The sequence below is a fragment of the Neoarius graeffei genome, chromosome 4 (assembly GCF_027579695.1).
Source record: "Neoarius graeffei isolate fNeoGra1 chromosome 4, fNeoGra1.pri, whole genome shotgun sequence".
Taxonomy (NCBI): domain Eukaryota; kingdom Metazoa; phylum Chordata; class Actinopteri; order Siluriformes; family Ariidae; genus Neoarius; species Neoarius graeffei.
Genome location: NC_083572.1, coordinates 70,783,352 through 70,808,439, shown reverse-complemented (window position 1 = coordinate 70,808,439; position 25,088 = coordinate 70,783,352). Strand labels below are relative to the sequence as shown.

Genomic DNA, 25,088 nt, shown 5'->3' with positions numbered 1-25,088 from the left:
AATGAGCACGTCTGTGGCGACGGTGGCAAGAAAAAAAACTCCCTCAGACGACATGAGGAAGAAACCTTGAGAAGAACCAGACTCAAAAGGGAAGCGCAAAAGGGAATACCCCTCCCGCACCCTGTGTGTGTTTCTTATACTGTACTTCATTTTACAGGGGCACACCAGCCCTACCTACAGCAGTAATCTCATCTCATCTCATTATCTCTAGCCGCTTTATCCTTCTACAGGGTCACAGGCAAGCTGGAGCCTATCCCAGCTGACTACGGGCGAAAGGCGGGGTACACCCTGGACAAGTCGCCAGGTCATCACAGGGCTGACACATAGACACAGACAACCATTCACACTCACATTCACACCTACGGTCAATTTAGAGTCACCAGTTAACCTAACCTGCATGTCTTTGGACTGTGGGGGAAACCGGAGCACCCGGAGGAAACCCACGCGGACACGGGGAGAACATGCAAACTCCGCACAGAAAGGCCCTCGCCGGCCCCGGGGCTCGAACCCAGGACCTTCTTGCTGTGAGGCGACAGCGCTAACCACTACACCACCGTGCCGCCCTACAGCAGTAATGTCTGTTATATTTGTAAGAGCTTCACATGTGGTTGAAATCTGTGTCCATCAAAAAGTGCCCTCTCCAAAAAACCACAAGGATTGCAGTTATTACAGTTACCAATACAAACACTGCTGCACAGTACTTGAAATTACACAGTACTTTGTACTTACAGTCACATACATTTCACCAATTTTACTTTGTATATCTCACTCTTGGGGATAAGAAAGTGGGTCAGTTTTCGAACCACACTATATGCCGTCTTCTCACCAAAAGTAACATGCCTAGTATATGACCTGTATCTCTGAAATTCTGTGCAGTTAATCTCCATCTCAAAAGGTAATGTTTGGCAGCAGAGAAACACAAAAATCTGAGGTTTGATTTTGGACTATTGTGGACATGAAAAGTATACCCTGATTGTGAAACAGCTGTCATCTTAAACATCATCATGAGGTAGTCACCTGGAATGCCTTTCTTTTAACGTGTGCCTTGTCAAAAGTTAAACAGTGAAATTATTTGCCTTCTGAATGTGTGTGAGACCATCAGTTGTGCTGTGTCAAGGTAGTGTTGGTATACAGTAAACAGCCTGATTCGACAACTGTAGTAATCCATCATCATGTCAAGAGCTGCTCAACTGAGTAAAGAGAAACAACAATCCATCATTACTTTATGACATGAAGGCCAGTCAATCCAGAAAATTGCAAGAATTTTGAAGATATCCTCAAGTGCAGTTGCAACAACCATCAAATGCTATGATGAAATTGGCTTTCATTGAGGACCGTCCCAGGAAAGGAAGACCAAGAAGGCCTCTGCTGTAATGGATAAGTGTATTAGTTACCAAACTCAGAAACTGCCAATTAACAGCACTTCAGACCCTACATGAATGCTTCACGAAGTTCAAGTAGCAGACACATCAATTGTACAGAAAAGATTGCATTAATCAGGCCTTCATGACTGAATTGCTGCAAAGAAACCACAATGGAAGCCCTGTGATGACCTGGCGACTTGTCCAGGGTGTACCCCGCCTTTCGCCCGTAGTCAGCTGGGATAGGCTCCAGCTTGCCTGCGACCCTGTAGAAGGATAAAGTGGCTAGAGATAATGAGATGAGATGAGAAACCACAATGGAAAGATACCAATAAGACAGTATTACTTAGGCCAAGAAACACATGGAATGGACCAGTGGAAGTTTGTACTTTCTTCTGAGGAGTCCAAATCTGGCATTTCTGGTTCCAACCACCATGTCTTTGTGAGATGGAGAACAAGGGGAACGGATGGTATCTACATGTGTGGTTCCCACCATGAAGCATGAAGGAGGAAGTGTGACTGTTGACTTAGCTGGTGACAAAATTGAAGGCACGCTTAACCAGCATCACTACCACAGCATTCTGCAAAAACATGCCATCTCATCTGTTTCACACGCCAGGCTATGAAAGGACTATTTATGAGAAGGTGTGTCCAGAAATTTGACTGGTACTAATTTTATATAAAATATTTCCTTGGCCCTGAGTATCAATATATTGTCATGTCTTCGCATGCCTGGCGCAGCTCGAGAGGCTGCTCTCATCCACGCACATGGAGCATGTCGAGTGCACCCTTGGGACTAATTCATTATTGGAAACACCTGTTGCTGATTTGAGTGGAATCACATGCTTATTAAAGGACACTAGCAACACAGGGATGGTGCAAAGTATTATTGTCACATTTGTTATTTCTCTGGTCATGTGTCCTAGACCTCTGTTTAATGACTGTGTAATGACTGTTTCTGTTTTGTTAATTTTTGTTACTATGACCTTGCCTCATGTTTTGTATATAGCGCACCTGTAAAATAAACACCTCCTTGCGTTTACATCCTTCTGCTACCCTCATCTCTGACAGAATAAATTTGCCTCAACAGTGGATGTGCTGGGAAGGTACAGGCATGCCACGCAATCCCACGCTAATATGTTACTGAAGCTGGGATCTGTGATTTTTCTTTGGTTGCTAGGGCTGAACATTCCAGCAGCATATGATGGGGTGGAACAGCTGCTCAATGGATTCTTGTTGCAGTGCTGCCTCTTCTATGAGGACTTGCAGCCCAAACCTCTGGAGTGCTTGTGGGTTGGCTGTATGATTTATTGGCTCATTGGACCAATGAGACCTGGTCAGAACACAGCACCCATGCCTCTGGAGCTTCAAAGTTATTTGGCAAAAAGCTCAAGTCCTGGATCCAGGCTTCCAGGAAGGAGGACCCCTATATATTTTTTTTTTTTTTGGGGGGGGGGGGGGGGGGGGGGGCTGAAACCCAGGAGACTGACAGGGCAGCCTCCTCTCCACTGATCGCTCCAAAGGCTGACAGGGTGGCTTCTGCTCCAGATTTCAGCAGGGGAAAGTTCTTAGGTCTGCTGCCTGGCCTCAAAGATGTCATTACTCAAATGCTAGAGCCCATACCAAGATCCAAGTCCATGCCTATGCTCACGGTGCTGCCCATGCCAAGATCCAAGCCCATGTCCATGCTCATGCTAACACCAGAGTCCATGCAAAGATCCAAGCCCAGAGTCATGCCTGAGTCCATGCCGATGCCCGAGTCCATGCCCATGCCCAAAGTCATGCCTGAGTCTATGCCCATGCTCAAGCTCATATCTAAGCCTGGATCCATGCTCAGTCTGAAGTCCAGGTCCATATCTAGTCCAGGGCCCTCGTCTGAGGCCCAATTCCATGTCTAGTCTGGGACCCTTGTCCAGGCCCATGTCTGAGTCTATGCCAAAGCCTGAGTCTATGCCAAAGCCTAAGTCTATGCCCAAGCCCAAAACCTTTCCTGAATCTATGTCAGAGTCCACACCCAAGCCTGTGTTTATGCCCAAGCCCTGACCATCCTCATACAACTATTTAAGGCTCAACCGGAACCCAAGCCTCCACCTAAACCTAGGCTCTGTCAGGAACACTTTCTTCAAGGAACTTATTTACATTGCAATATTTGCAATAAGCTATATTTGGCAGGTGGCCCTGTTCTGGGACCTCCCTGCCCTTCCATGTGCATATATGGAAACCCTTAGGGCAGGGAGAGCACACCTCCCTGCCCAACCATGTGCCTACATAGAAAGGCTAAAGCAGAGAGAGACGCAGCAAACCCCCCCCCCCAAAAAAAAAAAATAGGGTACAGAACAGAGCAGCATCAATGATAACAGAGATGGCATTGATTAAGGTCAGAATATGGGACGTCCTTGCCCTTCCACCTGCCTATGTGGAAACCCTGGAGAGAAACCTGCCTACATGGAAAGCCTTTAGGCAGGGAGAACACCTCCCTGCCCTTCCATGTGCCTGCATGGAATGGCTAAAGCAGGGATTGCAGCAGCAGCAGAAATGGCATGGATTAAGGGACCTCCCTGCCCTTCCACATACCTACATGGAAAGCCTTGAGGCAGGCAGAGCACCTTTCTTCCTTTCCATGTGTGTCTGCATGGAACGGCTAAAGCAGGGAGGGCAGCAGCAGTGGAAGTGGCATGGATTAGGGGACTTCCCTGCCCTTCCATGTACCTACATGGAAAGCCTTGAGGCAGGGAGAGCACCTCCCTGCCCTTACATGTGCCTGCATGGAATGGCTAAAGCAGGGATGGCAGCAGCAGCGGAAATGGCATGGATTAAGGGACCTCCCTGCCCTTCCACATACCTACATGGAAAGCCTTGAGGCAGGCAGACCACCTTTCTTCCTTTCCATGTGTGTCTGCATGGAACGGCTAAAGCAGGGAGGGCGGCAGCAGCGGAAGTGGCATGGATTAGGGGACTTCCCTGCCCTTCCATGTACCTACATGGAAAGCCTTGAGGCAGGGAGAGCACCTCCCTGCCCTTACATGTGCCTGCATGGAATGGCTAAAGCAGGGAGGGTGGCAGTAATGGAAATGGTGTGGATAGAGGGGTGTTCCCAGTATGCAGTGATTATTATCGATCAGAAGTGGTCTGAGGAAGGACAATCAGTGAACTACAGAAGAGCACCTGTAGCACAACTGCTGAAAAGTTAATGCTGGCTAGATAGAAAGGTGTTAGAACACACAGTGCATCATAGCTTGCTTGTATGGGCTGAGTAGCTGCAGATTTGTCAGGGCACTCATGCTGACTGCCAAGGAAAGTGCCGACAATAGGCATGTGAGCATCAAAACTGGACCTTGGAACAATGGAAGAAGGTGGCCTGGACTGGGTTGTGAGCAGGCCTCAATGATACAGAAATGACATTTGATTAAAGTCAGACAGCATAAAAGGGGAGGAGCTGGGGTGGAGGTGGGTTGCAAAATGGCTTGCAGAGGACACAGCAAAAGTGGGTAGATTAAAGCAGCTTAAATAAGGTGCTCTATGAGAGATATGCCAATAGAATGTGTTGAAGGGAATCAGCTGAGCTGTCAGCTGATGTGGGCTGGCTTGAGATCAGCTGCAGTCAGCTAATGTAGCTGAGATTGAGGGCTGAGCTTGACTTCATGGCCTGCCAGAACTTACATTGTGCTCGATTTCTGTCAGGACCACTTTCTTCAAGGAGCTTATTTACATTGCAATATTTGCAACAAGTTGTATTTGGTGGGTGGCTCTGTTCTGGGCCCTCCCTGCCCTTCCATGTGCATACATGGAAAGTCTTGGGGCAGGGAGAGCACATCTCCCTGCCCTACCATGTGCCTAAATGAACAGGCTAAAGCAGGGAGAACCACAGCAACCCCCCCCCCCCCAAAAAAAAAAAAAAACACCACCACACCAGGCAGACCTCCCTGGCCTTCCATGCTTTAATGGAAGAGCCAACAGGAGGAGCTCGCTGAACTATTAAATACAAAGCAAATTAAACCAAGATGAAAGATGGTGAGGCAAGTTGAAGCTTCAGATTGTTAGTTGGGGTAACATGGCTCGTAAGTTTATGCAGGGTGCCTGAGCAGCTACACGATAGATTTATTGTTGCATCTAGTGCAGCTGAATGAATGTGGCAGATCAGGCTGGATGGCGCTGCCTCCAGGCACAGTTGGTGAAATTCTGAAATTCAAAGTGGGACAAACAGCAGCCATTTGCTGTCCAAGCCTGGAATAAGGGCTGTTCAAATGATGAAATTATCCAATGCAGAGGACCTGTGAAGCGCGTCACGAATCTATTAACAGAACTGAGGAGCGCCCTTGTTAATGAAGTTCACAGCTGCCTCATGTCACAAAAAGAGGATTTTCTTTTTGACTAGTGTTTACCCCACAGAAGATGAGGTACACGATTGGGTAGATTCCATTACAGCAGTGGAAGAAGTGTTAGCTGACAAGGATGACAATTCTTTTGGCTATGCTTCGGCAAACTGGTGATTATTGACACCCCACCACCACCAACGGAAGGGGCCGTGTCTGTGAACAACTTAATTGCTAATGGAGATTCCAGGTTTCATTACAGAAGAATGAGATACCGTTCCAACAGAAGGAGACCAGAACTGGCATTCAGATCTGCAGCCTGTATCCAAGCTCGCTCTATCATGGAGTCCTCTACAGTTTTTCAGAGGTTAAGAGGCCTGAATACAAAGGAAATGTCCCTGGGGGATAACGCAAATTGCATAATTAAGATGCCCAAACAGAGAAACAATTCCCTCTTAAAATTGCTATGCCTCCTGCACTTCTTATGACCTCTCTGAAATGATTTGATTTTTCAGAGAGGCAGTGAAACTTGCATCTGGTTGCTGTCTAAGGTGATGCCTAGAAATTCTATAGTCAAGCCACTCGTATAGCATTTTTAACAACATATTGTCGCAAAGCAGCTTTACAGAAATTAAAGACTTTAAACATGAACTAATTTTATCCCTAATTTATCCTCAATGAGCAAGCCTATGGTGACGGTGGCAAGGAAAACTCCCCCAGACAACACAAGGAAGAAACCTTGAAAGGAACCAGACTCAAAAGGGAACCCATCCTCATTCGGGTGATAACAGATAGCAAGATTACATAATACTGTGTGTGCACAGGGTTTCCCCTAGAAAAACTGGAAAGAGTAGTGCCCCCCAACCACAGCAAGGTGTGAGCTTGGTCCGGGGCATGCTTCCCCAGAAAATTTTGAAATATAAGGGTTTATTTTGTGGCATCTGGTGACATCTAGAGCTGATTTTTACCAGTTCAACATGTTGGGGAAAATGCTATATTTTACTTATAAATTTTACTGAATTCCCATCCTAAAAACAAAACAAAACAAAAAAATCCCCCAAAGCCAATACAATACCCACCTGCATCTCACAAGCAGTGTACTGTTCTAAAGGAGACTGCAGTTTATTTCACATCAAACCAAGTGAATGGTGATGCAACATGGCACAAGTTGTTCAAAATACTGATCATTAAATTTTGGCAATAGTGCAGCTGACTAAAGACTCTCACTGTCAGACGGTCAGCAACATGCAGCAAACTGGCTGTCTCAGTCTGACAACTATGGTCTGCCACTGTTGGAGTTGTTTTACGCAGTTTTCTTTGTGAAAAACTCCATAATTAAGCTACAACCTGTCTGTGTTTTACTCACTCATACCAGGCTAGAAGGCTCCACCATTTTTGCATAAGTTACCTATGAATATTAATTGCACATCACTCATCCAGTCAACACGGTATACTGCACACACTCAGCCAATCAGCGTGGAATACCCTTCTCTGACATGAGCTGTGAACTTGGGTCAAGTTCAGGGCCATGGGCTTGTATGGACTGTATTGATTACCTGCTCAAAGGCTACAAAGCACATGGATGTTGATTCTAGCTTTAGACTGTAGGTAGGGATGGTGCTAGGATTTTCCATTCTGGATCCTGGGACCCACATGACTGGCCAAATTAGGGCCCCTGGCATTTTTTGTGGGTCATTCATTTGTTCATTCATAAATAAATAAAGAGAGAGAGCCATACAGTCACAGTGTGCAGTCACGATCTTGTCATTTTTTTTCCACTGACAATCCATGGATTTAAATGTTTTTTGGTCATTCTTTCCGAGTGTTTATCCTGGAACAGGATATAGAGGACTTTCACTGATGTCACAGACATTTGCTTATCACGCAGCTTCCGCCATACTGCCGGGAAAACAAAGAAACAGCTGCAACAGTTAATAATGAAAATCAAGATGACTGTGGTCAGTGCAGTCTCTCTGAAATGATTAAAAATGTATTTTATACCAGCAGATCATGTTACATTCAAAAGCTGAAGCATGCAGGTATCACAGATCCATATAATTTACCCACAAATGTATTTATTTATTTATTCATTCATTCATTCTGCACACTCTCTCTCTCTCTCTCTCTGTGTGTGTCATGGGCGATTGCTCTAAGACAATGAGGGAGGCTCAGCCTCCTCTAAAAATGACGAACATCGTGTAGGATGAATTGCGCTAGGCTTATGTTATAGCCGACCTTATAAACATTGCTATTTCAGATCCAGAATCATAGAAATATATGCGCTCAACCCAACAACAGTGCGAAATCATTCCGTTATAACTTTCCCCAGTTCGCCCAATGTGCGCGTGAGTTTTTCCCCCTCATGACAGTGCAATGCAGCCCAGCCTCAGTGGACTTCAATGGCATTTGGGAGCTATGCGCTTTTCAATCTCAAAATGCAAGACAATTATTGGACAAATACTGCGAAAATGCCTGCCCCACGGACTCCCAGCCTCACAGTGGGAGGGACATGGCAGTTTCCGCGAGGAGACTGGTGATTTGTGAAAGCGGCCGGATATTTTCTTTGATTGACAGCTCGTTTCAAATATAGACAGGCAGCGGTGAATTTCAGTTCAGTCCCATGCTGATTCGCAAGTGCTGTGGTGTATTGTAAGAGATCAGCTTACATTTCGATTTCATTCATTACATACGGTTTCTACCAGCTTTTTTAGTTTGTATATATTTTCATTGTAAATAAAGTGCAAATATAGTGTTGTCAAGTTTGCTATCTTAGTTCCAGAAATTTCGTTTATTTGAGTGACTGAACTTGAACTTGAGGGGGCTAGTCAGCTAGCAAGAAAGCTGCGCACGGATGCCAAGCATTGCTGATTTAATTTTGGCGAAGCCATTTGCCAGTCTTCCTTTCGAGGAAAAAATTAAAATTAAAGAGCAGGGTAGACCAACGCCTCAAATTGACTTGGTGAAAAAGGTAGGGAATAATACTCGTTCCTTTCAGCTCTCCTGGTACGAGAAAGTGAATTGGCTAACAGCAAGTGACCCACATCAACAACAGTAAATAGGCTACTTTAGTAATAGGTAATGGATGGACCAAGAATATAGAATCTATTTAAAATGTTTATGCTGAGTATATTATATTGGAATATATATTTTTCTGGATATGAATTAAACACAGCTACAATTTGGAAAAAATTTTGAAACAAAAACACAGCCGAGAACATTTCACACTACAGACCTGGATTAAAAGTGAAGGGTTATCAAAATTGTCAAAACATTTCTCAGTCAAAATAAGTAAAATATAGGGAAAGTGTCACTGAATGAAATGTGTGGCACCCAGCTCTATGTTTGGCTCCCCAAGGTCAGTGCTTGTGCCTATTCCAGAACACTCTGCTGTTACTGTTGAGGTTCCTGACAAAGAGCTGCTTTCAATAATGATCAATTTTTAAACAACATGCCACAATTTTAAAATATAAAATATTAAAATATACCCCCCCAACACCACCATCATGTATATTGGACAGTAAGCTAATGGGCCAAAAGAACCTGTTACGAGTATTTCACAGTTTGTGACCCTGCCAACAATCAGCCAGATCAGAGGCAAGAGTATGGGCAAAACTGATGTGTTTTTTCTTTTAAAATCTGGAAATATCGTAACCAACCAGCCTCCCCTGTTTGAAAGACTACCAGCCGCCATTGGTGTGTGTGTGTGTGTGTGTGTGTGTGTGTGTGTGTGTGTGTGTGTGTGCGCGTGCGCAGAGGAGTAACTGTGCTGTGCTTGAGTTTACAGTGGTGCTTGAAAGTTTGTGAACCCTTTAGAATTTTCTATATTTCTGCATAAATATTGCCTAAAACATCAGATTTTCACACAAGTCCTAAAAGTAAATAAAGAGAACCCAGTTAAACAAATGAGACAAAAATATTATACTTGGTCATTTATTTATTGAGGAAAATGTTCCAATATTACATACCTGTGAGTGGCAAAAGTATGTGAACCTTTGGTTTCAGTAGCTGGTGTGACCCCCTTGTGCAGCAATAACTGCAACTAAACGTTTGCGGTAACTGTTGATCAGTCCTGCACACCGGCTTGGAGGAATTTTAGCCCATTCCTCCATACAGAACAGCTTCAACTCTGGGATGTTGGTGGGTTTCCTCACATGAACTGCTCGCTTCAGGTCCTTCCACAACATTTCCATCGGATTAAGGTCAGGACTTTGACTTGGCCATTCCAAAACATTAACTTTATTCTTCTTTAACCATTCTTTAGGAGAGCGACTTGTGTGCTTAGGGTCGTTGTCTTGCTGCATGACCCACCTTCTCTTGATATTCAGGTCATGGACAGATGTCCTGATGTTTTCCTTTACAATTCACTGGTATAATTCAGAATTCATTGTTCCATCAATGATGGCAAGCCGTCCTGGCCCAGATGCAGCAAAACAGGCCCAAACCATGACACTATCACCACCATGTTTCACAGATGAGATAAGGTTCTTATGCTGGAATGCAGTGTTTTCCTTTCTCCAAACATAACGCTTCTCATTTAAACCAAAAAGTTCTATTTTGTTCTCATCCGTCCACAAAACATTTTTCCAATAGCCTTCTGGCTTGTCCACGTGATCTTTAGCAAACTGCAGACGAGCAGCAATGTTCTTTTTGGAGAGCACTGGCTTTCTCCTTGCAACCCTGTCATGCACATCATTGTTGTTCAGTGTTCTCCTGATGGTGGACTCACAAATATTAACATTAGCCAATGTGAGAGAGGCCTTCAGTTGCTTAGAAGTTACCCTGGGGTCCTTTGTGACCTCGCCGACTATTACACGCCTTGCTCTTGGAGTGATCTTTGTTGGTCAACCACTCCTAGGGAGGGTAACAATGGTCTTGAATCTTCTCCATTTGTACACAATCTGTCTGACAGTGGATTGGTGGAGTCCAAACTCTTTAGAGATGGTTTTGTAACCTTTTCCAGCCTGATGAGCATCAACAACGCTTTTTCTGAGGTCCTCAGAAATCTCCTTTGTTCATGCCATGATACACTTCCACGAACATGTGTTGTGAAGATCAGACTTTGATAGATCCCTGTTCTTTAAATAAAACAGGGTGCCCACTCTCACCTGATTGTCATCCCATTGATGGAAAACACCTGACTCTAATTTCACCTTCAAATTAACTGCTAATCCTAGAGGTTCACATACTTTTGCCACTCACAGATATGTAATATTGGATCATTTTCCTCAATAAATAAATGACCAAGTATAATATTTTTGTCTCATTTGTTTAACTGGGTTCTCTTTATCTACTTTTAGGACTTGTGTGAAATCTGATGTTGTTTTAGGTCATATTTATGCAGAAATATAGAAAATTCTAAAGGGTTCACAAACTTTCAAGCACCACTGTACGTTAGACAAAAATAAAAATAAAAGGCTTGTTCTTAAATTTACCCACAAATGCATTTATTCCACTTGAAGTGTTCGGCAAACCAGCTACCAAATTTGGAACACCGTGACATCCTGAACTATTTAGTATTTGGACTTCTAAATACACTGAAGATGCTAAAAGCAGACAAAAGTACAAATGCCTACCAATATTTTGAGGCAGGTTTCATGCCAGAATATTATGGGAAATTACTGATGAAGAAAAATACCTTATTATGACAAAGGTAAGTTCAAACGTGGACTTACAACAGTAATAAACAAGCCAGCACCTATAGCTTGCATATTTTATGGTGTTTAGCCTCATCTACATTATCAGTACATAAACATGCTGTTAGTCAAGCCAAGCATTAGGTCTAATAAAATCCAGCCACTGGGGGGTGCATAAGTGTACTCTTGGCGCTGGTCCCAAGCCTGGATAAATGGAGAGGGTTGTGTCAGGAAGGGCATCCGGCATAAAACTGTGCCAAATCTAATATGCACATTGAAAAGAGAAACACCATACCGGATCGGTCTGGGCCCGGGTTAACAACAGCCGCCTCTGGTACTGTTGGACAACAGGGTGCCATTGGAAATCATGCTACTGTTGTACCAAAACGGAGAAGGAAAAAGAGAGGGGGAAGGCGTGTTTGGAGAGAGCGTGAAAGATAGAAGGGAAGGAGCTTAGAATTGAGGGTAGGAACACTGAATGTGGGAACACTGACTGGCAGAGTGAGAGAGTTAGCAGGTATGATGGAAAGAAGGAAGTTGGACATTGTGTGTGTGCAGGAAACAAGGTGGAAGGGAAGCAAGGCCAAGAACATTGGAGGTGGATGCAAGTTGTTTTATTATGAAGTCGATGGAAAGAGAAATGGTGTTGGTATTGTTTTGAGGGGAGAGTTGGTCAACAGTGTGATTGATGTGAAGAGGGTGTCAGGTAGAGTGATAGGCATGAAGTTGGAGATTCAAGGAGTGGAAATCAATGTTGTGTGTGCGTATGCCCCACAGGTTGGATGTGAGAATGAAGAGAAAGTTTTTCTGGGAAAAGATGGATGAAGTGGTAGAAAGTACTGTATACCGAGGGAGGAGCGCATGCTGACAGGAGGAGATTTCAAAGGACATGTTGGCGAGGGAAACAGAGGAGATGAGGACGTGATGAGCAGATATGGTGTAAATGGTGGTTAATTTTTCAAAGAGGATGAATTTGGCAATACATACTTTGAGAAGAAAGAGCAGCACAGGGTGATATTTAAGAGTGGAGGAAGATCTAGGCAGGTGGACTACATACTCTGCAAAAGGGGTAACCTGAAGGAGATTGGAGACTGTAAAGTGATGGCGGGGAGAGTGTAGTTAGACAACATCGAGTGGTCGTGTGCAGGATGAGCTTGAAAGTGAAAAAGAGGAAGCATGAAATAGTGGAGCCAAAGATTAAGTGGTGGAAACTAAAAGAGGTTGAACATCAGAAGGAGTTTAGGGAAGAAATGAGGCGAGCATTGAGTGGTAATGGAAGTCTGCCAGAAGATTGGGATACTACTGCTATACTAGTAAGAGAGGCAGCAAGGAAGGTGCTAGGGTGGTCATCGGGAAGGAGGAAGGAAGACAAGGAAACATGGTGGTGGAACAAAGAAGTGCAGGAAATTATAGAAGAGAAGAGGCTAGCAGAGAGGAATTGAGACAATCAATCAGAAAGATGAGGAAAGCAGGCGATTATACAGAGAAATGAGACAGAAGGCAAAAAGAGTGGTAGCGAAGGCAAAAGCAGATGCATACCAGGAGTTGTACAAAAGACTGGAGACCAAAGAAGGAGAGAAAGACCTGTACAGACTAGCTAGGCAGAGAAACAGGGGAGCGAGGGATGTACAGCAGGTAAGAGTGATGAAAGATGCAAATGTACTGACAAAGAGAGTGTATTAAGAAGGTGGAAAGAGTACTTTGAGGATTTATTAAATGAGGAGAATCCAAGAGAGAAAAGGTCAGATTCATTGGAGACAGCAAATCAGGAAGTAGAGTTGGTTAGTAAGGATGAGGTGAGGGCAGCCATGAAAAGAATGAAGACTGGGAACACAGTCGGGCCAGATGGTATCCTGATTGAGGCTTGGAGATGTTTGGGTGAGATGGCTGTGGAGTTCCTAATAAGTTTAATAAGATCTTAGAGAATGAGAAAATGCCGAATGAATGGAGAAATAGTGTGCTAGTCCCAATATACAAGAATAAGGGAGATGTACAGAGCTGCAGTAATTACAGAGGGATAAAATTGATGAGCCACACCATGAAGTTATGGGAAAGGGTATTGGAGGCGAGATTGAGAAGAGAGGTAGCAATCTGAACAGCAGTATGGGTTTATGCCAAGGAAGAGCACGTCGGATGCAATTTTTGCTTTAAGAATGTTAATGGAGAAGTACAGGGAAGGCCAGAGAAAGCTACATTGTATGTTTGTAGACCTGGAGAAGGCATACGACAGAGTGCCGAGAGATGAGTTATGGTATTGTATGAGAAAGTGTGGAGTGAATGAGAAGTATATTAGAGTGGTGCAAGACATGTATGAGAACAGTGAAACAGCAGTGAGGTGTGCAGTTGGAACGACTGAATGGTTCAAGGTGAAGGTGGGACTTCATCAAGGATCTGCTTTGAGTCCTTTCTTGTTTGCCATAGTGATGGATAGCTTGACAGACGAAGTAAGGCAAGAGTCACCATGGAACATGATGTTTGCGGATGATATTGTGATATGTGGTGAAAGTAGAAAGGAGGTTGAGCTGGGTCTGGAGAGATGGAGGTATGCATCAGAGCAAAGAGAAATGAAGGTGAACAGTAGCTAAACTGAATACATGTGTATCAATGAGAATGGGGATGAGAGTATACTGAAGATGCAAGGAGTAGACGTAAAGCAAGTTGGTGAATTCAAGTACCTGGGGTCAACTGTGCAGGAAAATGGGGGCTGCAACAGTGAGGTGAAAAAGAGCGTGCAGGCAGGATGGAGCAGTTGGAGAAAGATTTCGGGAGTCATTTGTGATAGGAAAGCCTCAGCAAAAGTGAAAGGTAAGATGTATAAGACAGTAGTGAGACCAGCTGTGATGGATGGATTGGAGACAGTACCCTTAAAGAGACAGGAGGCAAAGTTGGAGGTGGCCAGAGTTGAGGATGTTAAGGTTTGCAATGGGAGTGACAGGATAAGGAACAAGCACATCAGAGGGACAGCACATGTGGAGAGCTTGGGAATTAAGCTAAGAGAGATGAGACTGAGATGGTATGGGCACATCCTGAGAAGAGATGCAGATGTTGGAAGGAGAATGTTGAGGATGGAGCTGTCAGGTACACGAAAACAAGGAAGGCCAAAGAGGAGATACATGGATGTGGTGAGAGATGACACAAGAGTGGCAGGTGTGGAAGAGAAGGACGCAGAGGAGGGAGCAATGGAGACGAAAGATCCGCTGTGGCGACCCCTAACTGGGAGCAGCCAAAAGAAGAAGCAGCCTCGTCTCCATTATCAGTACATAACAAACATGCTGTTAGTCAAGCATTAGGTCTAATAAAAATATATTGCGTCCAAAGCCCACATCCAGATATCCGCATTTTCCATGACTTCACATAAAAGCGACCATAATGCTGTCATCTTTTCATTCTCTTCACTTTTGCTTTGTTTGTTAAACAACATAATCTAACAGATTTGCCAAGAAGGCAATTGGGAAAAATTCAAGTAGGAGCCCTGCGTCCTGGGACGCATTAAAATTATGAATGTGTTCTGAGCAAATTCTGAACATTTTTTGGCATTTTTGTGCATAAAAATGCATGATTGCCACGTTAACACGATCCCTGGTAGGCCTAAATTGTAAGTGTCATGGCGGCAGTATAATGGGTAGCGGCATGTCACTAAGTGTATCAGTCAATAAATGAAGCATAGCGGGGCCCCGACGCTATGATGCTTTAGGGGAAACCCTGATGTAAAATGGTAGTAAAGACTTTTTTGTCGGTAAATCATGCAGCATTCTGTCTGGAATAATACATACCTGTCTCATTGAGCCACTAGACATGAGCAGCGCATAGATCATCCAAAGAGGAACCAACAGAGTTGAAGAGAGTGTGAACCACCAACCAATAGCATAGCCCCACCAGGGGTATTCAAGAACATTGTTAAACTTCAGAGGAGTGAATTTGATCAGAGAGAAGATAAATGTACCCTAAAGGGAAAAAGATACGTTTAAAAAAAAGACCTAAAAAAAAGGAAAAAAAAGGCTTTTGAAAAAAAGTTCCTTAAGTTCAGTTAAGAGTTCCAAAACAGGTTGAATTTGGAAACCTTTCTTGGAGAGAAACTTTGTAGGGATCTACCTTGCACCTTTAGGAGTTTCAGGACAATCCAAAGACTAAGATTGCATAGGTCACTCCGTCAATTTGTACAATTTTATTATCTTTACAAACACTACTGAACACAAATGCAATCTTTTAAAAAAATAAAGGCAAAACAATATTATGCAATAACCGCTATGAATTGTTTAATAAAACTAACAGAGCATGTAGTTTACTAGTGTGAGTATGTCTAGCTGCACTAAAAGGTCTTGTAACTTTCAGACTATCTTAAGTGATTATCAGAATTACAAACAATACATATTCACTAGCAGATGTGTTGAGTCAGTTTTGTTAAAGTAATCAAAAAGAAAGAACTCATATTCTGTTATGAGATACTCACTGTGCAGCATAGAGGGGTGAGGTACTTCCAACAATACTTTATTAAGAACACTGGCTTATGTCCAGTCATGCTCTCAATATTATCACAAAGACGATCAGCACCTATGAGAAATGAATAGTACTTTCAAAACTTATTTAACATGTCCTTCACAACTACAGCAAACAAACAGACTACATATACCCTACCATACTGTAGGTCCCTGGTTCTCAGATGCCCCTTTTCCACCAAAGCAGTTCCAGGGCTGGTTCAGGGCCAGTGCTTAGTTTGGAACTGGGTTTTCTGTTTCTACTGACAAAGAACTGGCTCTGGGGCCAGAAAAACCGGTTCCAGGCTAGCACCAGCTCTTTGCTGGGCCAGAGGAAAGAACCGCTTACGTCAGCCGGGGGGGGGGGAGGTGTTAAGACCAACAACAATCGCAAGACCGCAAAAGTTCGCCATTTTTAAGTGCCGAGAAGCAGCAGCTGTACAAACGCGAAGTCATCCGTTGTTGCTGCTTCTTCTTCTCCGTGGTGTTGTTGCTTCGACATTCGTGCCAAGGTTTATGCAAACACAGTGACGTAACTGACGTATACCGCGACGTAACTGACGTATACAGCAACGTAACTGACGTGGCTCTCCTTAGCACCATCAGCTATGGAAAAGCAAACTGGTTCTCAGCTGGCTCGCAAGTTGAACGAGTTGTGAACCAGCACCATGTAGGTATCATGCCGCCATTTTGTCTCTAAGAACTACAATTCCCAGTCCTCTTCCGCGTGACCTACGTCACGCGTGGGCGGGATCATCTACGTCAGTCCGCCATGCGCGCATAAGTCCAGGCGGAAGCTCTGCTCTTTGTCTCTCGTGTCCGGATTCCAAGGAATCTAGACGCACAAAAGAGATGCTCTCAAACCCGAAACACTTCCTTCTTGCAAGATTCACCACCCAGCGCGTCTGTGCTTAACCACTGGCCAAGGTAAAAGTCCAGAATAGCGCGATCTTTAAACTCAGCCTGAGTTACAACCGGTTTATTCATTTTAGAAGTGACGTCACGACTGCAGCTCAAACGCAGTTTTAATTTATAATTAGGAGCAACCAGATTCCTCCTGATTAAAGCCCTGTGCATATTATTCTGATCAGAGACTTTTCCTCACGAACGCTGAAGTTCGGACCAAGAATCCTCTGCCTTCACAGAAACGACCCAAGTGATCCGCTGGACCAGGAAGCTCTCTGCGCTTTCTACACGAGCGGCTCACGTGCTTCATGAACAGCGAAGCTTTGCAACGGCGAACATCTTCTCAGAACTTTGCTAGAGGCAAGATATTGAGTAAGATATATATGGGCATAATAATTAAGATCATCTTAGGAATTTGCTTTATTGAAATAGTGTGAATTTAAACCCAGGTTTATCTGTTACACTGTTAAACACACAGCGTGTTGAATTGTTCTGTTTTTGTTTTAATCTCAACTGTTTTAATAGACAGGCTGTGCATGCTTCTCTCTCTTATTCTTACTAACATTTTAATTTCATTATTATACATCTTGATCTCATCAAGATTTCAGTGGATTCAGTATGGTTATGAGCTAGTGGGTTAGCTACAGCTTCCCTTTGTCTGCTTAGCAACACAAAGCTAATCAAGGCCTACCATGTGCTCAGCAGGCCATCAGGCCTGATAAACCACACCTCGGCTAGAAATCCACAAGCTAGCTTTTTGTTCAGGCCATAGGGCCTTTCACAAACACACACTAGCAACACAAGGCTAATCTAGGCCTCCACCACGTGTAGTTAGCTACACGAGGCTAAACACATGGTCAAGTCCTTCCCACACACACACAAGCACACATTAGCAACAGAGCTAATCCTTTGTTCTATTTAGATAACATTCCTTTGTTTTAGCTAGCAACAAGCTAGGCCATACACACACACACCATATCATATTTGTATATATTGATTATCCATTTTTATCTTTGTTATAATAAATCCATTTATTATCAAAGCTGTGTGTATTCATCTTGTTGGTGAACAATATCTGAAGTCCCCAATCTCTCAAAGAATTCAAAAAGGTGCATATAAGTTATGTAATATGGTAAGTGATCGTAATAATTTGGAAATATACCATAATTTAGCTGTTTGGTAATTTATTATTAAGCACCAGGATTAAATGGTATGATTCATTGAACGATTCACTAAATGATTCATTGAACGATTCACTAAATGATTCACTGAATGATTCACTTCAAATGAGACTGGTTCTATGGTATGATTCAATTCAAATGAGTCAAAGTAAACGATTCAATGGGATTGATTCATTTTAATTATTGACCTTCAAATTTAATGAGACTGATTTAATGAGATTGATCACTTAATTTCAATAATTAACTGATTGCACCTACAACCAGCATTGGCCCCGAACCAGCCCTGGAACTGATTTGGTGGAAAAGGGGTAAAAGTGGAGTCTGAGGACCCCAGGGGTCTGCGATTATATATCAAAGGGGTCCCTGACTGTCTTGCTGTTTTAAAATCACATGACACTGGCTAAGATTACTTGTCAGATCAACTGGTATTATTTTTGTCATCATAGTTATAATCTTATGACTGGACACACAAAATGAAAGGGGTTAATCTAAAATTCAGTAACTTAAAAACAAGTGTAAATAATAACTAAATTTAACTGCAATTTTAAAACCAGTTACTGCTGTTAATGATATACAGTTACAGTGTTTCAAATGATTGAACAGTTAATGAATAAAAAGCTCTAATGGCACAAATAAAATAATACATAGATCATATGGAAATACATATTTCACCTATTGTAATATCAATTTTGCACTGTGTACAAGGTCCTTGGAAATTATTTTACTCTGGAAAAAGTTTTAAATTTTTTTTTTGGTTTGAAAAGTTTTTTTTTTTAGAGCCAGGCCCACATACCCTGCAAAATCGTTTTCATCATGCTGAAATGCCAAATAGTGAAAATCACTGATAGACAAGCGACTGAAAGAATAACAACCAATTGTAAACATAATTCTGTAGAGTGAGGCTAAAAATGTGTTCGATTTGGTCCAGTGCTTGATAAAATATATCTGTGTGTAAGTAGTTATGAACTACTTGAACTACCTGTACTTTATAAAATATTAGATATATGACAGGCAGAGGATCTAAATAGAATAAAGTACATTTGTCATTTTTTTGTGAGTAAAATGGTTTGATGTTTTTACACTTGATTTGTAGATCGACTTGTTTTGTGATCACTAACATTGAAATACCTATGCACTTAAGGGTTGAAGTACATTAATTGGTGACACAGCATTGAACTGTTTGTGCAGCTATTTAATCTCCAAGAAGGCAATTTTTTCGTGATCCTGTTCATCAAATTTCAGCATTAACCTGCAAGTAATATCATTATGATGTATAAATGTCTTATGGCACAACCCTACTGCAAAGGAGTATGAACCCAGGGTTTAGAACCACATTATGCAGTGTGTAAAATCAACTGGAAAAAAAAAAAAACTGCCTCTCAAAAAGGGGGGGGGGGGCAGGAAATGTATTGTCAGGAGTAAATCACATCACACCTGATAGTAGTGTATGACAAACCTTCAATTTCATGAATACCTGAAGAACATGGCATGCCTGAATATACAAAAGCAACTGACAAGGAAGGCGTTTAATCATTTGCTATTCATTGTTACATGCTTTTTTTCTCCTACTACGTAGGACAGGGTTAGGGTTACCCTGTCTGAAGATTTTATGCTGAACTGGAACGTGCTATAATGACACCAATCTATCACCAGCCAACCAGGAGATTTAATCAAACGCATCCCCCGCCCACTTGTGTCCGCGTCTGAGACGTTGAATTTTCACAGAAGGAGGGAAGAAGTTGACTGAGGTAAGACTGTGATAAATTAACGAACAAATAAGATAGGAATTTCAACATATAGGGCTTAAGTTTGTTATTGTTAAATAAGCATTGCTTGTACAGTAACGTTATGTCGTTACAACACTGACCCACTTTTAACGTGCAGAGTACCGACTGTAGCCGGTAACAAATGCTAATTAGCTTGCTGTCAAGTTTTTCCTTTGTCGAGCTTTAAGCGTAAGGTCATGGATGTTACTACTGCTTGTTCCTGCCGTAATATGGTACATGATATGTGCTGTTGTCTGTTCATAGCCACTTTTTTAATCTACGCAGTTAGCATTGTTTTGTTACTAGTATTGAATGTTTCTTTTTGCTGTTTAACCAAAGTGTAACTGCTGTCATCTTGATGAGATCACCATCGCAAGAGATGGATAAGGCGCCATACCATAAATCCGGGGATCTGGGTTCGATTCCGACCTGAGGTCATTTCCCGATCCCTCCCCGTCTCTCTCCTGCTCATTTCCTGTCTCTACACTGTCCTATCCAATAAAGGTGAAAAAAGCCCCCAAAAATATTTAAAAAAAAAACAGAAAAATGCAGGCATATTGTTCAAGGAGCATGCAAAGTGCAAAGACCTTAAATTGCTCTGTGTAAATTAGAAGATGGAGCAACTTCCTCTGTAGCTGTCAACGGACAAGCACAGACTTGTCTTGAGTTTTGAGCCAATCACAACAGGGGAGCACTGTGGCCTGAGGTAAAACATGATAGTTTAAGTTTGTCTAAATTACAGAAATGAGTACACCCAATGACTGTCTCATATACTCTTCATATACTCATACTGTTTAAGTAATGCAATAAAACTAATCTTTAAAAGTGGTATTTACTCAAACTGTTTGCATAGAATGAACTTTCGGGTTAACAGTGTAATAGTGTTGCAGTGTTCTGCAAATTTGCAATTTAATATTTCAGATCTTGAGACATGAAAGTGCTATTTTAAAAAATAAAAGGTCAGAAATGTTTTCTTTGTCGTCTATTTAGTTCATTTTATTTCCTCAAGAATTTTCCTTGATTGAGAAATCGGTCTGGGCTCTAATGGGTTAATCAGTAGCCTGCATGCTAGTACATGTTCCATTTACAGTCAAACATTTTGATGTACTCCAGGCTCAATTTTGATGAATCAAAAATCTGTATAGTAATACAGTCTGAAGATGCTCTTGCACATTCTGTGTCAACTGAACAAAAATTATGGGAGGATATAGGTTTAATAAGTTTTACAATTTTTGAAGTGAGTGATGGATTGGTAAGTTTAGATGTCTCATCTCATTATCTCTAGCTGCTTTATCCTGTTCTACAGGGTCGCAGGCAAGCTGGAGCCTATCCCAGCTGACTATGGGCGAAAGGCGGGGTACACCCTGGAAAAGTCGGCAGGTCATCACAGGACTGACACAGACAACCATTCACACTCATGGTCATTTTAGAGTCACCAGTTAACCTAACCTGCATGTCTTTGGACTGTGGGGGAAACCGGAGCACCCGGAGGAAACCCACGCGGACACGGGGAGAACATGCAAACTCTGCACAGAAAGGCCCTCGCCGGCCACGGGGCTCGAACCCGGACTTTCTTGCTGTGAGGCAACAGCGCTAACCACTACACCACCGTGCTGCCCCCTCAGAAGTGTCATTAAATTAAATTCATTATAGACATGAACTTAAAATCATTGTTTTATTTTATGGCCTTGGTGCCCTGGCTTTTGGCCTTCGTGCCCTCAAAAAATTGACAGTACAAAAGGCCAAGTGGCCTTGCCCCTAAAATGACGAAATTCCAGGCCTGCCTCGCGGCCATGTTTGTTTACAAATTGTCACAGTCACTTGCTAGTGCGGAAGTTTTACATCTCTGACATGCCTCTTTTCCAGTTTTTCAATGTCCACTGGTATGTTTTTCTCTTTTAAATATGCATGAAAAATATATAATGAACTTTTGGTAGCCTTTCAGGTGTTCAACGCATCTTTGGTTTCAGTTGATTTATTTACTGCTTAATTATAGCATAGCTAATCCTAGTAGTAGCACTGGATTAGCCTCGTCGCCTCTCTTTCCCGGCAGACAAAGAAATGATTCTCTGCATGCGCAGCAGAAAAGTTTTATCATTGGATATTCACATGCGCTCTGATGTGTGACATCGTGTTGTCTTGACAATGTGCAATACTGTAACACGTTCATTCTCCATTGGGTAGAGTGGCATAATACATGTAGGACAAGCGATATGCTCACAATATTGCATGCCATCAATAAACCCGCTAGAAGGAAATAGAATACATGTTTTTATTCCATGGAAAATGGTCTGTATGTATAATAATTCCATACATTATCTGAACACGAGTATTTTACTGGGAAATATACCACTCATTTTTCATATGAGCTATGCCCAGGGCATGAAGAATCAAAACCAGGACATATTTCTCTACATGTCACTTGTGAGGAAATCGAGGATTTGTTTTGATAAATTTGTGTACTTTTTGTTTATGAATGTGTCTGTATAATAAAATCACTTGTGCTTTTGTTTTTTTGCGTATGTGTCCATATAGTATAAAGAACATTACATGGTGGTGTGAAGATATTAAGTTTATCTTCTCATGTTGAAAATATTTTCACTTGCGAATATATTAACCACTCAAAGATAAACATCTTCGCGCAACTGTGCAATATGGTCTATACATGTTCCATACGTTATTTCAATAGTTTTGAGGTCTTCAGTATTGTTCTATAATGCAGAAAATAGTCAAAATACAGAAAAACCTATGAATGAGTAGATGCGTCCAAACTTTTGACTGGTACTGTACGCTCTTCAAACTCTACTGACAAGTTATTCACAAGCATGTAAGAAACAGCTAGTAAGACAGGGATAGATATACAACCCCAATTCCAAAAAAGTTGGGACAAAGTACAAATTGTAAATAAAAACGGAATGCAATGATGTGGAAGTTTCAAAATTCCATATTTTATTCAGAATAGAACATAGATGACATATCAAATGTTTAAACTGAGAAAATTTATCATTTAAAGAGAAAAATTAGGTGATTTTAAATTTCATGACAACAACACATCTCAAAAAAGTTGGGACAAGGCCATGTTTACCACTGTGAGACATCCCCTTTTCTCTTTACAACAGTCTGTAAACGTCTGGGGACTGAGGAGACAAATTGCTCAAGTTTAGGGATAGGAATGTTAACCCATTCTTGTCTAATGTAGGATTCTAGTTGCTCAACTGTCTTAGGTCTTTTTTGTCGTATCTTCCGTTTTATGATGCGCCAAATGTTTTCTATGGGTGAAAGATCTGGACTGCAGGCTGGCCAGTTCAGTACCCGGGCCCTTCTTCTACGCAGCCATGATGCTGTAATTGATGCAGTATGTGGTTTGGCATTGTCATGTTGGAAAATGCAAGGTCTTCCCTGAAAGAGACGTCGTCTGGATGGGAGCATATGTTGCTCTAGAACCTGGATATACCTTTCAGCATTGATGGTGTCTTTCCAGATGTGTAAGCTGCCCATGCCACACGCACTAATGCAACCCCTTACCATCAGAGATGCAGGCTTCTGAACTGAGCGCTGATAACAACTTGGGTCGTCCTTCTCCTCTTTAGTCCGAATGACACGGCATCCCTGATTTCCATCAAGAACTTCAAATTTTGATTCGTCTGACCCCAGAACAGTTTTCCACTTTGCCACAGTCCATTTTAAATGAGCCTTGGCCCAGAGAAGACGTCTGCGCTTCTGGATCATGTTTAGATACAGCTTCTTCTTTGAACTATAGAGTTTTAGCTGGCAACGGCGGATGGCACGGTGAATTGTGTTCACAGATAATGTTCTCTGGAAATATTCCTGAGCCCATTTTGTGATTTCCAATACAGAAGCATGCCTGTATGTGATGCAGTGCCGTCTAAGGGCCCGAAGATCACGGGCACCCAGTATGGTTTTCCGGCCTTGACCCTTATGCACAGAGATTCTTCCAGATTCTCTGAATCTTTTGATGATATTATGCACTGTAGATGATGATATGTTCAAACTTTTTGCAATTTTACACTGTCGAACTCCTTTCTGATATTGCTCCACTATTTGTCGGCGCAGAATTAGGGGGATTGGTGATCCTCTTCCCAGCTTTACTTCTGAGAGCCGCTGCCACTCCAAGATGCTCTTTTTATACCCAGTCATGTTAATGACCTATTGCCAGTTGACCTAATGAGTTGCAATTTGGTCCTCCAGCAGTTCCTTTTTTGTACCTTTAACTTTTCCAGCCTCTTATTGCCCCGTCCCAGCTTTTTTGAGATGTGTTGCTGTCATGAAATTTCAAATGAGCCAATATTTGGCATGAAATTTCAAAATGGCTCACTTTTGACATTTGATATGTTGTCTATGTTCTATTGTGAATACAATATCAGTTTTTGAGATTTGTAAATTATTGCATTCCATTTTTATTTACAATTTGTACTTTGTCCCAACTTTTTTGGAATCGGGGTTGTAAGTTACCATTATATACAGCTGGGTTGTCAGTCAGCAAGCTGTACATAGCTAGCTGCTAGTCAGTTGACTGCACATGCAAGTGGAGTATTTGTCACAGAGTACTTGGCAGTTAAAATATTTGCAGTGGAGCATCATATATACGGTATTATTTAATAAATAATTTAAGAAATGGTGGGTTTGCCTTCTTCCGAACCACATACTGACCTACAAATATATAACAGTTATTTCATGAAATCGAGTTGTACATGAACTGATAGCCGACAAGGCGCATACTGCCAAGTTGGCTATAAGACATGTACAACTCCAATTCCAAAAAAGTTGGGACAAAGTACAAATTGTAAATAAAAACGGAATGCAATGATGTGGAAGTTTCAAAATTCCATATTTTATTCAGAATAGAACATAGATGACATATCAAATGTTTAAACTGAGAAAATTTATCATTTAAAGAGAAAAATTAGGTGATTTTAAATTTCATGACAACATCTCAAAAAAGTTGGGACAAGGCCATGTTTACCACTGTGAGACATCCCCTTTTCTCTTTACAACAGTCTGTAAACGTCTGGGGACTGAGGAGACAAGTTGCTCAAGTTTAGGGATAGGAATGTTAACCCATTCTTGTCTAATGTAGGATTCTAGTTGCTCAACTGTCTTGGGTCTTTTTTGTCGCATCTTCCGTTTTATGATGCGCCAAATGTTTTCTATGGGTGAAAGATCTGGACTGCAGGCTGGCCAGTTCAGTACCCGGACCCTTCTTCTACGCAGCCATGCTGTAATTGATGCAGTGTGTGGTTTGGCATTGTCATGTTGGAAAATGTAAGGTCTTCCCTGAAAGAGACGTCATCTGGATGGGAGCATATGTTGCTCTAGAACCTGGATATACCTTTCAGCATTGATGTCTTTTCAGATGTTTTAGCTGCCCATGCCACACGCACTAATACAACCCCATACCATCAGAGATGCAGGCTTCTGAACTGAGCGCTGAT

The 25,088-nt window shown here is 42.2% G+C and overlaps 1 protein-coding gene across 12 annotated transcripts in view; it reads right to left on the bottom strand.

Annotated features, from left to right (window-relative positions):
* Nucleotides 1–25,088, bottom strand: part of LOC132885195 (sodium- and chloride-dependent GABA transporter 2-like) — a 289,130-nt gene that overhangs the window by 67,912 nt on the left and 196,130 nt on the right. For 11 of the 12 annotated variants that reach the window (XR_009654557.1, XR_009654558.1, XM_060919569.1 and 8 more), the window contains 2 exons: nt 15,758–15,858; nt 15,081–15,251 (listed from right to left, as the gene is read on the bottom strand). Coding sequence is in view for 10 of the 12 variants with exons in the window: in XM_060919569.1 (XP_060775552.1) it covers nt 15,081–15,251; nt 15,758–15,858 (272 nt within the window). In the remaining 2 variants the exon portion in view is untranslated. Of the gene's footprint in view, nt 1–11,356; nt 11,512–15,080; nt 15,252–15,757; nt 15,859–25,088 lie in introns of those variants that run through there. The other variant, XM_060919565.1, reaches the window with a different exon arrangement.